The sequence below is a fragment of the Babylonia areolata genome, chromosome 1, assembly GCF_041734735.1.
Source record: "Babylonia areolata isolate BAREFJ2019XMU chromosome 1, ASM4173473v1, whole genome shotgun sequence".
Classification (NCBI taxonomy): Eukaryota; Metazoa; Mollusca; class Gastropoda; order Neogastropoda; family Buccinidae; genus Babylonia; species Babylonia areolata.
In genome coordinates this window covers 14,803,769-14,818,768 of record NC_134876.1, presented here as the reverse complement: position 1 = coordinate 14,818,768, position 15,000 = coordinate 14,803,769, and the positions used below count along the sequence as shown (strand labels likewise).

At 43.0% G+C, this 15,000-nt stretch overlaps 1 protein-coding gene across 1 annotated transcript in view; it reads right to left on the bottom strand.

The window, feature by feature from the left end:
- LOC143294681 (atrial natriuretic peptide receptor 1-like) overlaps window positions 1-15,000 on the bottom strand; it is a 77,879-nt gene that overhangs the window by 39,563 nt on the left and 23,316 nt on the right. Inside the window, exons 4-13 of the mRNA XM_076606073.1 lie at window positions 13,471-13,729; window positions 11,572-11,674; window positions 10,586-10,645; window positions 9,368-9,525; window positions 8,007-8,135; window positions 7,293-7,380; window positions 6,841-6,917; window positions 5,875-6,010; window positions 3,417-3,508; window positions 1,370-1,505 (exon numbers count right to left, since the gene is read on the bottom strand). Of these exons, the coding sequence (XP_076462188.1) occupies window positions 1,370-1,505; window positions 3,417-3,508; window positions 5,875-6,010; window positions 6,841-6,917; window positions 7,293-7,380; window positions 8,007-8,135; window positions 9,368-9,525; window positions 10,586-10,645; window positions 11,572-11,674; window positions 13,471-13,729 (1,238 nt within the window). The remainder of the gene's footprint in view (window positions 1-1,369; window positions 1,506-3,416; window positions 3,509-5,874; window positions 6,011-6,840; window positions 6,918-7,292; window positions 7,381-8,006; window positions 8,136-9,367; window positions 9,526-10,585; window positions 10,646-11,571; window positions 11,675-13,470; window positions 13,730-15,000) is intronic.

Here is a 15,000-nt window from a genome sequence, read left to right as displayed (position 1 = left end):
CTAGGTGCTTTACAAAAACGCTTTTGTTAACATAAAACATTATATCTATGTTACGTACACACACCAAAATGTGACTACACACACACACACACACACACACATTGGTTATAATAAAATACTCAGACGATAAATGGGACTCATCTTCTACACGAGTCTTGCAAAATCGACATATTTTATCTTGGTCGCGTTCACCGTGTTGAAACACTTTGGTAGTAAGCACCAGGCTTAAACTGCTTTGTGAAATAGCAACTGGAGAGCACTAAGTGTCAATGCCCCCAGACTTGAAACTTATATTACCTATTTCTGAATCCAATTGTCATTGTATTTGTATTTCTTTTTATCACAACATATTTCTGTGGGTGAAATTCTGGCTGCTCTCCCCAGGGAGAGCGTGTCGCTACACTACAGCGCAACCCAATTTTTTGGTATTTTTTTTCCTGCATGCAGTTTTATTTGTTTTTTCCTATTGAAGTGGATTATTCTACAGAATTTTGCCAAGAGCAACCCTTTTGTTGCCGTGGGCTCTTTTACGTGTGCTAAGTGCATGCTGCACACGGGACCTCGGTTTATCGTCTCATCCGAATGACTAGCGTCCAGACACCACTCAAGGTCTAGTGGAGGGGGAGAAAATATCGGCGGCTGAGCCGTGATTCGAACTATCGCGCTCAGATTCTCTCGCTTCCTAAGCGGACGCGTTACCTCCAGGCCATCACTGCACTACAAGACCATTCCTGAATAAAGGAATGAAACAGTTTCAGTTTCAGTTTTAGTTGCTCAAGGAGGCATCACTGCGTTCGGACAAACCATATACGCTACACCACATCTGCCAAGCAGATGCCTGACCAGCAGCGTAACCCAACGCGCTTAGTCAGGCCTTGAGAAAAAAAACAACAAAAAAAACAAAAAAAACGGGGGAATAAATAATAGATAAGCTTACATAAATAAATAAATAAATGAATAATAATTATAATATAGAAAAAGGTAGTAGTAATAATAATAGTAATACTAATAAAATGATTAAAAAAAATTATTAAAAAAAATGAAACAAACACAAGAAAGCTTTTAGTTTTCTTTTACAACTGTTCCAGTATCAGTATTTGATGTCTTACTCATACCTGAAACGACCATTGCAGCTGAATGGGCCGTAATTAATATACTGAATCTAATTCTATTCGTAAAAACGCACAGCTTTTATTTTTGCTCCGTTTTTTTTTTTTGGGGGGGAGGAGGAGGGGGGGGGGGTTGGGGTTTTTTTTGCATTGTTGAAAAACACACTATGAACAGACATAAAGTGAGGGGAGTGTAAGCTCGTTTTGGCGTGGTTACTGCCGTTGCTGCAAAGGTTTCTGCCCCGTGTTGAGAAACTCACCTGTGAAGTCACATTTCTCATCCACGAAGCCACAGACTGGCTGATCCAGTGGCGGCCCACGCCCATTGGGCCAGGCGATACCACGTGACAGCTGCTCCTCTATCTGACGTGTGTCGCTTCTGTAGATGGACACGATCTGGAGAACAGCATATCGTTATTCAATGTCCGTGTTGATTTATAGTATGGTATTCTATGCCTATCTTTAATTGTGAGTATTGCGTGTGTGTGTGTGTGTGTGTGTGTGTGTGTGTGTGTGTGTGTGTGTGTGTGTGTGTGCCTGCCTATGTGTGCGTATGTGTTAGGGTAGCTGTTAGATACACATGTATGTTAAAATGTATGTATGTAGTGTGTGTGTGTGTGTGTGTGTGTGTGTGTGTGTGTGTGTGTGTGTGTGTGTGTGTGTGTGTGTGGTCACATTTTGGTGTGTGTATGTAACATAGATATAATGTTTTATGTTAACAAAAGCGTTTTTGTAAAGCACCTAGAGCAGATTTCTGGATAGTGTGCTATATAAGTATCCATTATTAATATTATTATTATTATTATTATTATTGCAGGGGTAGGGGTCTGGCTCTGATTATTGTATGTGAGGTTTACTGTGAGTTACCTTTAATTATACCTACTTGTCGACTGTTATTAATCTACGTGTGTAGCTGTGATTATTCCATGTATGGTTTACTCTAAATTGACATCACAGCATTTTTTGGCCTTTTGTGTTGGTTCCCGAGTATTGTTTGTGTGTTTTACACAACACATTCATGTATCTTATTGAGAGAATATTAAAGTATAGTGTACACTGTAAAGGCATGCGTTGATGTCTGTAGAAGTGAACATGATGCATGGGGTTTGAAGTTGTAATGATATCGTATAACTGTGTTAACTCTCTCCATACCAACGGCGAAAGAGACGACGTTAACAGCGTTTCTCCCCAATTACCACCATCAAAATATTACAAGCGGAAGGCTCGTACACTGAAGAGGTGAATGTTGACAAAGAATACCACAATTCTGACGACGGAAGCTAAAGGTTGGGTCATTCAGACACCCACTGGACATCCGAGGGGTCTGTGTAGAGGAGAACAGCAAAATGGCCGTACTGAGTGAGTTAATAGCTGTTGGTTTTTGTTCTGTTTTTGGGTGTGGTTTTTGTTTGTTTGTTTGTTTGTTTTGTTGTTGGTGTTTTGTTGTTTTTTTTGGGGGGGGGGATTTTTTGTTTGTTTTTGTTTGTTTGTTTTGGGAGATTTGTTTGTTTGGGTTTTTTTGGGGGGGTTGTTTGTTTTTTGCTGTTTTTTGCTGTTTTGCATCTCTCTCTCTCTCTCTCTCTCTCTCTCTCTCTCTCGCTCCATTTCATTCGTTTACCATAATGGTTTGTTATAAATTGAAAGTATGTTGATGCATTCACTCATGTCATAAGAATCTCATGGCCAATGACATTAAAGTGTCGAAGCGTCAAAAGCGTCTATAACATTATGCGTAGTTTAATTATGTATCTCTATAAAGCACTGCAATTAAGAGAGACACTTATTTCTTAGATTCACTGATAGTTTGTTGTTAATATTACCAACTGCAATGACACATGTGAAACTCTGTTATTACCCCCTATTCAAATGGGGCGTATGGCCATAATTGAATAAACCATCTCTCTCTCTCTCTCTCTCTCTCTCTCTCTCTCTCTCTCTTTATTCCGCCAGAGTATTCTCGAAATCCATGTATGTTTAAATTCTGCTTACTTATGTCTAGTACTAATGAATTGGTTTTATTTAACCTGTGTAGTTTTGTTCACAAAGCAATGAATGTGCGGAAGCAAGCTACAAAAATGTAAACATTCCCCTGTACACAGAACATGTCGTCACTCATGTTATGGGCCAGAGGCCTGACATTCCAACATTTTTTTACTTTTGACTCTGTGTGTGTGTGTGTGCGTGCGTGCGTGCGTGCGTGCGTGCGTGCGTGTGTGCGTGCGTGTGTGTGTGTGGTTTGCTGCCTTGAATTTTGCACTTGCACTAAGGATCTTGAATACTTAGTGCCCATAACCTGACTTAGTATACCTCCGGCACGCCCGTATCCGGGTTCAAATCCACGATGGCGATGTCTGATGACCTGTCTCCATTCTCGTTGATGACCAGGTGTCCCGTGCGCCCTGTGTACAGGATCAGACGGGATTTGAACTGGTTCGGCTTATCTCTTAAGCAGAATTGTTCACAGCCATGAATGTCGTATATACTTCTGTGAGACAGCCATCAAAGGAAAGAAGTATTAATGAACCTTTTGGCAGAAGTGTCGGTTCTGCCTCATATTTCTTTTTAAAAGCATGCTTCTCTTGCAGTTTAATTGTGTAATTCGTTTTAGTTCAGTTTGAACACACACTCAAGTTACTGCATGAGGTAGGTTTGAACGCGTGAAATGCTATCCTGAAGAGAAAAAAAACAAAGAAAAATAAAAAGTAAACTTTCACAAGAAGGAATGGCTAAAGAATATGGATAGCTTTGTGACCAACATCAATTCAGCATGAAAATAAAAACAATGGATAGCTTTGTGACCAACATCAATTCAACATGAAAGAAGAGTCTGAATACAGACTGTGGAAAGTATAATGACCAACATTAATGCTTCTTCTTCTTCTTCTTCTTCTTCTTCTTCTTCTTCATTCGTGGGCTGCAACTCTCACGTTCACTCGTATGTACACGAGTGGGCTTATACGGGTATGACCGTTTTCGCCCCGCCATGTAGGCAGCTATACTTCATTTCCGGGGGTGTGCATGCTGGTATGTTTTTGTTTCCATAACCCACCGAACGCTGACGTGAATTACAGGATCTTTGACGTGTGTATTTGATCTTCTTCTGCTTGCGTTTACACACGAAGGGGGTTCAGGCACAAGCAGGTCTGCGCACATGTTGACCTGGCAGATCTGAAAAATCTCCACCCTTTACCCAACAGGCGCCGTTTCCGAGATTCGAACCCGGGACCCTAAGATTGAAAGTCCACTCGGCTATTGCGCCCGTCCAACATTAATTCAGCATAAAAGAAAGAAGTGAATAAAGACCATGGAAAGCTACATGGCCAACATTGATTCAACATGAAAGAAAGGAGTGAGTAAAGACCATGGAAAGCTACATGACCAACATTTATTCAACATGAAAGAAAGATGTGAATAAAGACCATGGAAAGCTACATGGCCAACATTAATTCAACATGGAAGAAAGATGTGAATAAAGACCATGGAAAGCTACATGACCAACATTTATTCAACATGGAAGAAAGATGTGAATAAAGACCATGGAAAGCTACATGACCAACATTAATTCAACATGAAAGAAAGATGTGAATAAAGACGATGGAAAGCTGTATGACAAACATTAATTCAACATGAAAGAAAGATGTGAATAAAGACGATGGAAAGCTACATGACCAACATTAATTCAACATGAAAGAAAGATGTGAATAAAGACCATGGAAAGCTACGTGACCAACATTAATTCAACATGAAAGAAAGATGTGAATAAAGACCATGGAAAGCTACATGACCAACATTAATTCAACATGAAAGAAAGATGTGAATAAAGACCATGGAAAGCTACATGACCAACATTAATTCAACATGAAAGAAAGGAGCAAGTAAAGACCATGGAAAGCTTTATGACCAACATTTATTCAACATGGAAGAAAGGAGCGAGTAAAGACCATGGAAAGCTTTATGACCAACATTGATTCAACATGAAAGAAAGGAGCGAGTAAAGACCATGGAAAGCTTTATGACCAACATTTATTCAACATGGAAGAAAGATGTGAATAAAGACCATGGAAAGCTTTATGACCAACATTAATTCAACATGAAAGAAAGATGTAAATAAAGACCATGGAAAGCTACATGACCAACATTAATTCAACATGGAAGAAAGATGTGAATAAAGACCATGGAAAGCTACATGACCAATATTGATTCAACATGAAAGGGGTGAATACAGACAATGAAAAGTTTTGTGACCATCATCAATTCAACATGAAAGAAAGATGTGAATAAAGACCATGAAAAGCTTTGTGACTAACATTAATTCAACATAGCTTTCTTTGCTTTTTTTAATTCCACCCGTTCTGCGAAAGATTGCCAGACATCTCAATACGGGTTAGAACAAAACTCTCTCTCTCTCTCTCTCTGTCTCTGTCTCTCTCTCTCTCTCTCTCTCTCTCTGTCTCTCTCTCTCTCTATCTATCTATCTATCTATCTATCTATCTCACTATATATACATAAAGGTGTGTAAAAAGTGTGTGAGTGTGTGCGTGTGTGTGCGTGTGTGTTTGCGTGCGTGCGTGCGTGTGTGTTTGTGTGTTATGGTGTGTGTGTGTGCGTGCGTGCGTGCGTGTGTGTGTGTGTGTGTGTGTGTGTGTGTGTGTGTGTGTGTGTGTGTGTGTTGTACTGTGTGTGTATTTGCGTGTGTGTGTGTGTGCGCGCGCGCGCGCATGCGTGTGTGTGTGTGTGTGTGTGTGTGTGTGTGTGTAAAACGTACCCTGGAAGGTCCTGTTCCACATTTTGCGTGTGATGGCCAGTCCATCTTTGGGGTCCTCGTCAGCAGCCAGAGTCTCGTTCAGCACGTGGGCGTACAGCACCACAGCCTCGTAATACTGCAGGATAGCGCTGCTGGGCTGTGCACAGGGCAACACGGCGACACGTTTCTGTATTTGTGTTATTTGTATGTGTATTACTCTTTTCGTCACAACAGATTTCTCTGTGTGAAATTCGGGGCTGCTCTCCCCCAGGGAGAGCGTGTCGCTACTTTGAAAGCGCCACCTTTTTTTTTCTGCCTACGATTTTATTTGTTTTCCTATCGACGTGTATTTTTCTACAGAATTTTGCCAGGGACAACCCTGTTGTTGCTGTGGGTTCTTTTACGTGCGCTAAATGCATATTGCACACGGGACTTCGGTTTATCGTCTCATCCGAATGACTAGCGTCCAGACAATCACTCAGGGTCTAGTGGAAGTGGGGAAAATACCGGCAACTGCTGGTGAGATTCGAACCAGTGCGCTCAGATCCTCTCGCTTCCTAGGTGGACGCGTTACCTCTAGGCCAACACTCCACTTTCATGTGTTAAAGATTCAAAGGTTGGAACTCTCATTGCTTTTTACGACGCCATCGGGGAAGTGGATTTACGCGTCTTGTGCTTGGCCCCGCTTCTCTTCTGCCCCTCTCCACCGTTTTAAATTAACTCTCTCCATACGAACGGCGAAAGAGACGACGTTAACAGCGTTTCACCCCAATTACCATCATCAAAATATTGCAAACGGAAGGCTCTTATACTGAAGACGTGAATGTTGACAAAGAATACCACAATTCTGACGACGGAAGCTAAATGTTGGGTCATTCAGACACCCACTGGACATCCGAGGGGTCTGTGTAGAGGAGAAGAGAGGACTGGCCGTACTGAGTGAGTTAACCTTCCCTCAACCGAGGATAGGTTGTGCTTAATACACACCTGAGTGGAGTGAGGGAAATCGGAGTGAATCGCCTTTCCCACGGACACAACGCCACGCCGAAACAGGGCATCGATCCCTGATCACAGAGAACGTTGGATCTGAAGGCCAACACTTGACAGATTCTGCCCGGTCGCCTCCACCTCCTCGTACAATTGTTCCCCCACCCCCCAACCCCTTCCCTCCTCCCCGCGTAGGCAACCATGTTCCGTTTTTTGAAAGGTGTGCCAGATGGGTATGGTTGAGTTTCCACTGGCCACCGAACGCTGCCATGGATTACGGGATCTTTATTATGCGTATTTGATGTTCTGCATGTGTACACACGAGAAGAGGGTTCGAGCACTAACAGGTCTGTACATCTGGTTACCACAGAGATCGGAAAATTCCCCAGCCTTCACTCTTCATGAGCCGCGATCCGGGAATCGACCTCAGGACCCTCAAATTGAGATCCAACGTTTCACCGCGTAGGTGTTGCTTCTTGTTATCAGCAGAGCATCGTCGTCGTCGTCATCGTCATCATCGTCATTACTATAGTCTTCATGCTATTTATCATCACGATATACATCGTTATTGAATGTTAAAGCAACCACAACGTTCACAACAATCACCACCTTTATCTCCACGACCAACGTCAACAGTAGTGACACCATTACCACCACCAACACTACTCCCACCAACACTACTCCCACCACCGCCACCACCATCACCACCGCCACCGCCATCACCACCACGATCACCACCATCACCACCACTATCATCACCACCATCACCACCACTATCATCACCACCATCACCACCACTATCATCACCACCATCACCACCACTATCATCACCACCATCACTACCACCACAACCGCCAACACCATCACCACCACTATCATCACCACCATCACCACCACTATCATCACCACCATCATTACCACCACAACCGCCAACACCATCACCACCACTATCATCACCACTACCACTACTTACCCCATCGCCACCACCATCACCACCACCATCACCACCGTTATCATCACCATCATCACCACCACAATCACCACCACCATCACCACCGTTATCATCACCACCACCACTACCCCTACCACTGCCACCACCATCACCACCACCAGCACCCACACCATCATTTCATCACCAGTGACACGAACGACGGAAACGTCTTCACCTCTTTGCCTTCCTCAAGGTAGCTATAGTTGTAGTCCCGCAGGGAGGCATTGATGATGGACTCCTGGAACTGGCTGTCTCCCTGTATCTGCTCCTCAGCCAGCTGCAGGAAGATGACGCTCTCAAAGGCCTGACGGGCCGCCTTGCAAGGGGTCAGGGGGTCGGGGGGAGGAGGGAGGGGGTAGGAGGGAGGGGCGGGTAGAAGCAGATTCAAGAATTAGTATCATGTCGCCCCTATTACGGTGTGGAGCGGTGCACCTTTTTTTTTTTTTTTAATTAAAAAAACAAACAAAAAAAACTCGTATTCCCTCACCATCTTAACTGATAAGTTTTCAGTTTCAAGGAGACGCCAAAGTGTGCGGACTGATTCATATGTAAGCCACAACCCCCACCCCCACCCCATCCCCCACACCCCACACACACACTCCACATTCCCCACACACACACCCCGATCCACCATCTATCTATCTATCTATCTACACGCGCTTTGACAGAGTGACCCCTTAAATATATCATTCTTAAAACCTGTTCTCAATATCTTTGAAAAAGCACGCCTCACTTTTGGCAACCGGTGAGAACCCTACAGTACTGCCGGTGGATATCCTGTTTCGCACACTGAGGACAGAAGCGTGTCTACACATGGACAGGTACGGAGATACAGGTCTCAGTACATGTCTGCCATAATCATAAACAACAGACTTTGTGCCTCGGCAGCAACATAACGGAGTCTGTCTGTGACGAATACACACTCCCAGCTATCAATGTATTCTTCAATATACAATCTGTTTATATGCTAAAAGTTTTGACATTCACCAGACTTTGGCTATTCAAATGACATGGACCGGATACTTGGAGCTGTATCAAGCCAATGCAAAAATATATACATACTAACTGATTAGTATCAGTATCAGTACCTCAAGGAGGCGTCACTGCGTTCGGTTAAATCCATATACGCTACACCACATCTGCCAAGCAGATGCCTGACCAGCAGCGTAACCCAACGCGCTTAGCCAGGCCTTGAGAAAATAAATAAATAAATAAATAAAAATAAATAAATAAAAATAAAATTTTAAAAATAAAATAAATAAACATAAAAATAGAATAAAATACAATGAAATAACAAAAATAAAATAAATTAATTAATTAAAATAATTAGACAACAAATAAATAAAACAAATAAATAATAATAGATAAATACATAAAAATACTAATAATAATAATAATAATATTTTTAGGCGCAGAATCTTGATGATGTAAAAACTCTAAGCGAAAAAAAATCCTTATTAATTAATGCAAAGAAAAAGAACTACATCCACTGGGGGGCAAACCTGCATGTTTAAGTGCTGAAGAAAACCCACTTACCTCATCCTCAGGGTCGTTTCTCTTCCAAATGCTCTCGCTCACTTTAGCGGCAGGACTGGTCAAAGCGAAAAATGCAAATTCGCCGGAAGTGTAGCCAAGGGCGTGCGCCACCAACATGAACTCCCGCGACACTGCGTCCCCGGCTAACACCACGATCACTGTCAGTGACAAAGACAAACACCACGATCACTGTCAGTGACAATGACAAACACCATGATCATTGTCAGTGACAATGACAAACACCACGATCATTGTCAGTGACAATGACAAACACCATCATCACTGTCAGTGACAAAGACAAACACCACGATCATTGTCAGTGACAATGACAAACAACCACGATCACTGTCAGTGACAATGACAAACACCACGATCACTGTCAGTGACAATGACAAACAACCATGATCATTGTCAGTGACAATGACAAACACGACGATCATTGTCAGTGACAATGACAAACACCACGATCACTGTCAGTGACAATGACAAACAACCATGATCACTGTCAGTGACAATGACAAACACCACGATCACTGTCAGTGACAATGACAAAAAACCATGATCATTGTCAGTGACAAAGACAAACACCACGATCATTGTCAGTGACAATGACAAACAACCACGATCATTGTCAGTGACAATGACAAACAACCTTGAGCACTGTCAGTGACAAAGACAAACACCACGATCACTGTCAGTGACAATGACAAACACCACGATCACTGTCAGTGACAATGACAAACACCACGATCATTGTCAGTGACAATGACAAACAACCATGAGCACTGTCAGTGACAATGACAAACACCACGATCACTGTCAGTGACAATGACAAACACCACGATCACTGTCAGTGACAATGACAAACAACCATCATCACTGTCAGTGACAATGACAAACACCACGATCACTGTCAGTGACAATGACAAACACCACGATCACTGTCAGTGACAATGACAAACACCACGATCACTGTCAGTGACAATGACAAACACCATCATCACTGTCAGTGACAATGACAAACACCACGATCACTGTCAGTGACAATGACAACCATCATCACTGTCAGTGACAATGACAAACACCACGATCATTGTCAGTGACAATGACAAACACCATCATCACTGTCAGTGACAATGACAAACACCATCATCACTGTCAGTGACAATGACAAACACCATCATCACTGTCAGTGACAACGACAAACACCATCATCACTGTCAGTGACAACTACAAACACCATGATCATGTCAGTGACAACTACAAACACCACGATCACTGTCAGTGAAAAAGACAAACACCATGATCACTGTCAGTGACAATGACAAACACCATCATCACTGTCAGTGACAATGACAAACACCACGATCATTGTCAGTGACAATGACAAACACCACGATCATTGTCAGTGACAATGACAAACACCACGATCACTGTCAGTGACAATGACAAATACCACGATCATTGTCAGTGACAATGACAAACACCACGATCATATCATTGTCAGTGACAATGACAAACACCACGATCACTGTCAGTGACAATGACAAACACCATGATCATTGTCAGTGACAATGACAAACACCACGATCACTGTCAGTGACAATGACAAACACCATCATCACTGTCAGTGACAATGACAAACACCACGATCACTGTCAGTGACAATGACAAACACCACGATCACTGTCAGTGACAATGACAAACAACCATGATCACTGTCAGTGACAATGACAAGTACCATGATCACTGTCAGTGTGACAATGACAAACGCCACGATCATTGTCAGTGACAATGATAAACCCCAAGATCACTATCAAGGTGACAATGACAAACATCACGATCACTGTCAGTGACAATGACAAACCCCAAGATCACTATCAAGGTTACAATGACAAACACCATGATCAGTGTCAGTGACAATGACAAAAACAGCCTACCTTTCATTTCTGTTATTTCTTTCTCTTGTTATGCGGCTCGAGTTGTTTTGTGAACTAATTCCTCATAATATGCTTGCCGCAAAGTTTTCTTTAGTTCGAAGATAAACTAAAAGCAGAATGTGTGATCATCTTTAAAGCAGAGTAGATGGGGCACAATGATATGACAACAGTCAGGCGAATGGTTTTAGTTGATGATGATGATGATGATGATGATGACGGTGATTATGATGATGATGATGATGATGATGATGATGATGAACCCACCTCTAGACAAGGCTCTGGCAGCAACGAGAAAGGTTTGGTAATCTTCACGGGTCATGGTTTTGCCGAAAATGGCGTAACGTGTCCATGATATGTCCTCCTGGTCCTGTCGTGGTTGCCCAGAGAGGCAGAGGGTTAGCGAATGACATATATATATATATATATATATATAGAGAGAGAGAGAGAGAGAGAGAGAGAGAGAGAGAGATAGATAGATATAGATATAGATAGATCATATGTAGTGTCTGTAATGCTCCATGCCAGCAGACAGTTACATACTGGCCCGGAAACATGATAAAAGATGAACGTGGTAAGTTTGTCGAAGGCAGAGACGGAAATATGTTATACATCGTAAAATAACTCAAGCACCGACTGAAATGCAATGTTAAATGATTTTTTTAACGATGATAAACATGTGTGTTATACCAATAACACATGCTTTCAATCCCAAAATCAAATTCAAGAGCAAAGTCAGATGAAAGGCCATCCAAAATCGCAGTGATTATGCAGACTTTGTACACGATCGCAAGCTCACAAACGATGCCATAATAATGATGACATGAAAACTGACACAAATAAATAACAAAATCAGACGCAGTCAAAAGCACAAAAGATTTCATTCATCAAGTCAAAATCATGTCTGACCCAAACTTAAGCATAACTATGACCTTGCAGGATTAATGGGAAAAAATAGTCTCAAATGTCATTCGGATGAGACGATAAACCGAGGTCCGGTGTGCAGCATGCACTAAGCGCACCCAAGGCAACGAAAGGGTTGTTCCTGGCAAAATTCTGCAGAAAAATCCACTTGGATAGAGAAAAACAAATAAAATTGCACGCAGGAAAAAAATACAAAAAAATGGGTGGCGCTGAAGTATAGCGACGCGCTCTTCCTGGGGAGAGCAGCCCGAATTTCACACAGAGAAATCTGTTGTGATGAAAGAAAAACAAATACAAATACACATACAAAATTCAAATGACAACTGAAAATTCTAATTAAATTTGACACAAATTAAAGCACAAGCCTCACCGTCTCACGCAACGCACATAAATGCTCAAGCACAATAACCCAATCACACACCCCCTTGAAATGAAATTTGAACACAACCACATTTCTAAACGTGAACACAGTCCATAAACACGAACTCAAACACAATCGCAAACACAAACATTATCCTAAAATCAAATGCAATCAGTAACGTACAACACAATTACAAACGTATTTGCAGCCTCTGACTCCAGACTCAAGTGATATTTCGATTTCAAACACAACCAACAAGTCAAAACACAGTCCGAAACTCCAGCGCACACAGAGACAACCCCATTGCAAATTGACAGACAAATCCTATGGTAACCACTGACTGAGCCAGGAACCTCGGCATAATCAGCACCCAGACATACAGCATGGTCACAGCCCACACATACAGCATGCTCACCACCCAAACATACAGCATGGTCACCACCCACACATACAGCATGGTCACCACCCACACATACAGCATGGTCACAGCCCACACATGCAGCATGATCACCACCCAGACATACAGCATGATCACACAAACATACAGCATGATCACAGCCCAGATATATAGCATGATCACAACCCACACACACAGCATGATCACAGCCCAGACATACAGCATGGTCACACAAACACATAGCATAGTCACAGCCCAGACATACAGCATGATCACAGCCCAGACATACAGCATGATCACACAATCAAAAAGCATAGTCACAGCCCAAACATCCAGCATCGTCACACAAACATAAAGCATGATCACAACCCACACACACACAGCATGGCCACAGCCCAGACATATAGAATGAACACAGCCCCCACACACACATCATGATCACAGCCCAAACATACAGCACACTGTCAACCCCCAACAAACTCACCTCCAGGATGGAGTCAAAGGTGATGCCGGTCAGGTCGTGGAAGAGCGAAGACTCGTCGTTGAAGATGACCAGGTGGGACCACTTGTACCGGTTCATCAGCAGCAGCACCATGTCCACGAACTGTCTCTGCATGAAGCGGGAGATGCGGGTCAGGCGGGGGTACACGGTCTTGTCCGCGATGCTGCCCGTGTTCCCCACGGGGGTGATGATGGGCACGTTCCACGAGTTGGCCAGGTGGCCCACCACCTCCACAGCCTTGCTGCACCCTGTTTGATTGATTGCTAGATTAACTCTCTGCATACGAACGGCGAAAGAGACGACGTTAACAGCATTTCACCCCAGTTATCATCATCAAAATATTGCAAGCGGAAGGCTCTTATACTGAAGAGGTGAATGTTGACAAAGAATACCACAATTCTGACGACGGAAGCTAAAGGTTGGGTCATTCAGACACCCACTGGACATCCGAGGGGTCTGTGTAGAGGAGAAGAGAGGACTGGCCGTACTGAGTGAGTTAATATGGATACTTACATAGCGCTTATACTGGGTCAGAGACCAAGCTCTAAGCGCTTTTCAAACTTTGGGGTCATTTGCACAACAGGCTGCCTACCTGGGTAGAACCGACTGGCGGCTGCCACTGGGCGCTCGTCATTCGTTTCCTGTGTCATTGGATCAGATTTCAGGCACGCACACATACACACAGACAGACATGTAACTTACGTGTATGGCCATTTTGTGTATTTACCCCGCCATGTAGGCAGCCATACTCCTTTTTGGGGGTGTGCATGCTGGGCATGTTCTTGTTTCCATAACCCACCGAACGCTGACATGGATTACGGGATCTTTAACGTGCGTATTTGATCTTCTGCGTTCGTATACACACGAAGAGGGTTCAGGCACTAGCAGCTTTGCACATATGTTGACCTGGGAGATCTGAAAAATCTCCAACAGGCGCAGTCACCGAGATTCGAACCCGGGACCCTCAGATTGAAAGTCCAACGCTTTAACCATTGGGCTTTTGCGCCCGTTTGGTGGATCACAGCCTTATTTTAGTAATTATTTGCCAGGATCCGGTCGGCACGGTTTAACTCACGCTTTCAAGCCGTGTCAGGTAAAGTACAGACATATGTAAAAGATAAATGTGTGTAATGTTTCAATGCCCCCAGGGGACACACGAAATAAACTTCTTGCCTTGCCTTGCCTTGCCTTGCCTTGCAGACCACAGTCTATTTCAAGGTGGTTAGATTTGTTTTTAATTTCAATGTGGTTAGACTGCATGTAGACCGTCGTTTATTTCAATGTGGTGTCAGTGCTTTCGTGAACACGTTTATTTGAAGATGTCAGTCTCTGGTGGCAGACTACTTCTTGTAGTTTATTTCCAGGTGTTGCCAAAAAGAGATGGAGATAGAAAAAAATCTTCTTTAACCTTATCGAAGCCGACTTAATCATCTCTTCATCAAATGGTCTGTCGCGTGCACAGATCATGACAGATAATTATGAATGATACAAACCATTTCAAACAGGTTGTTG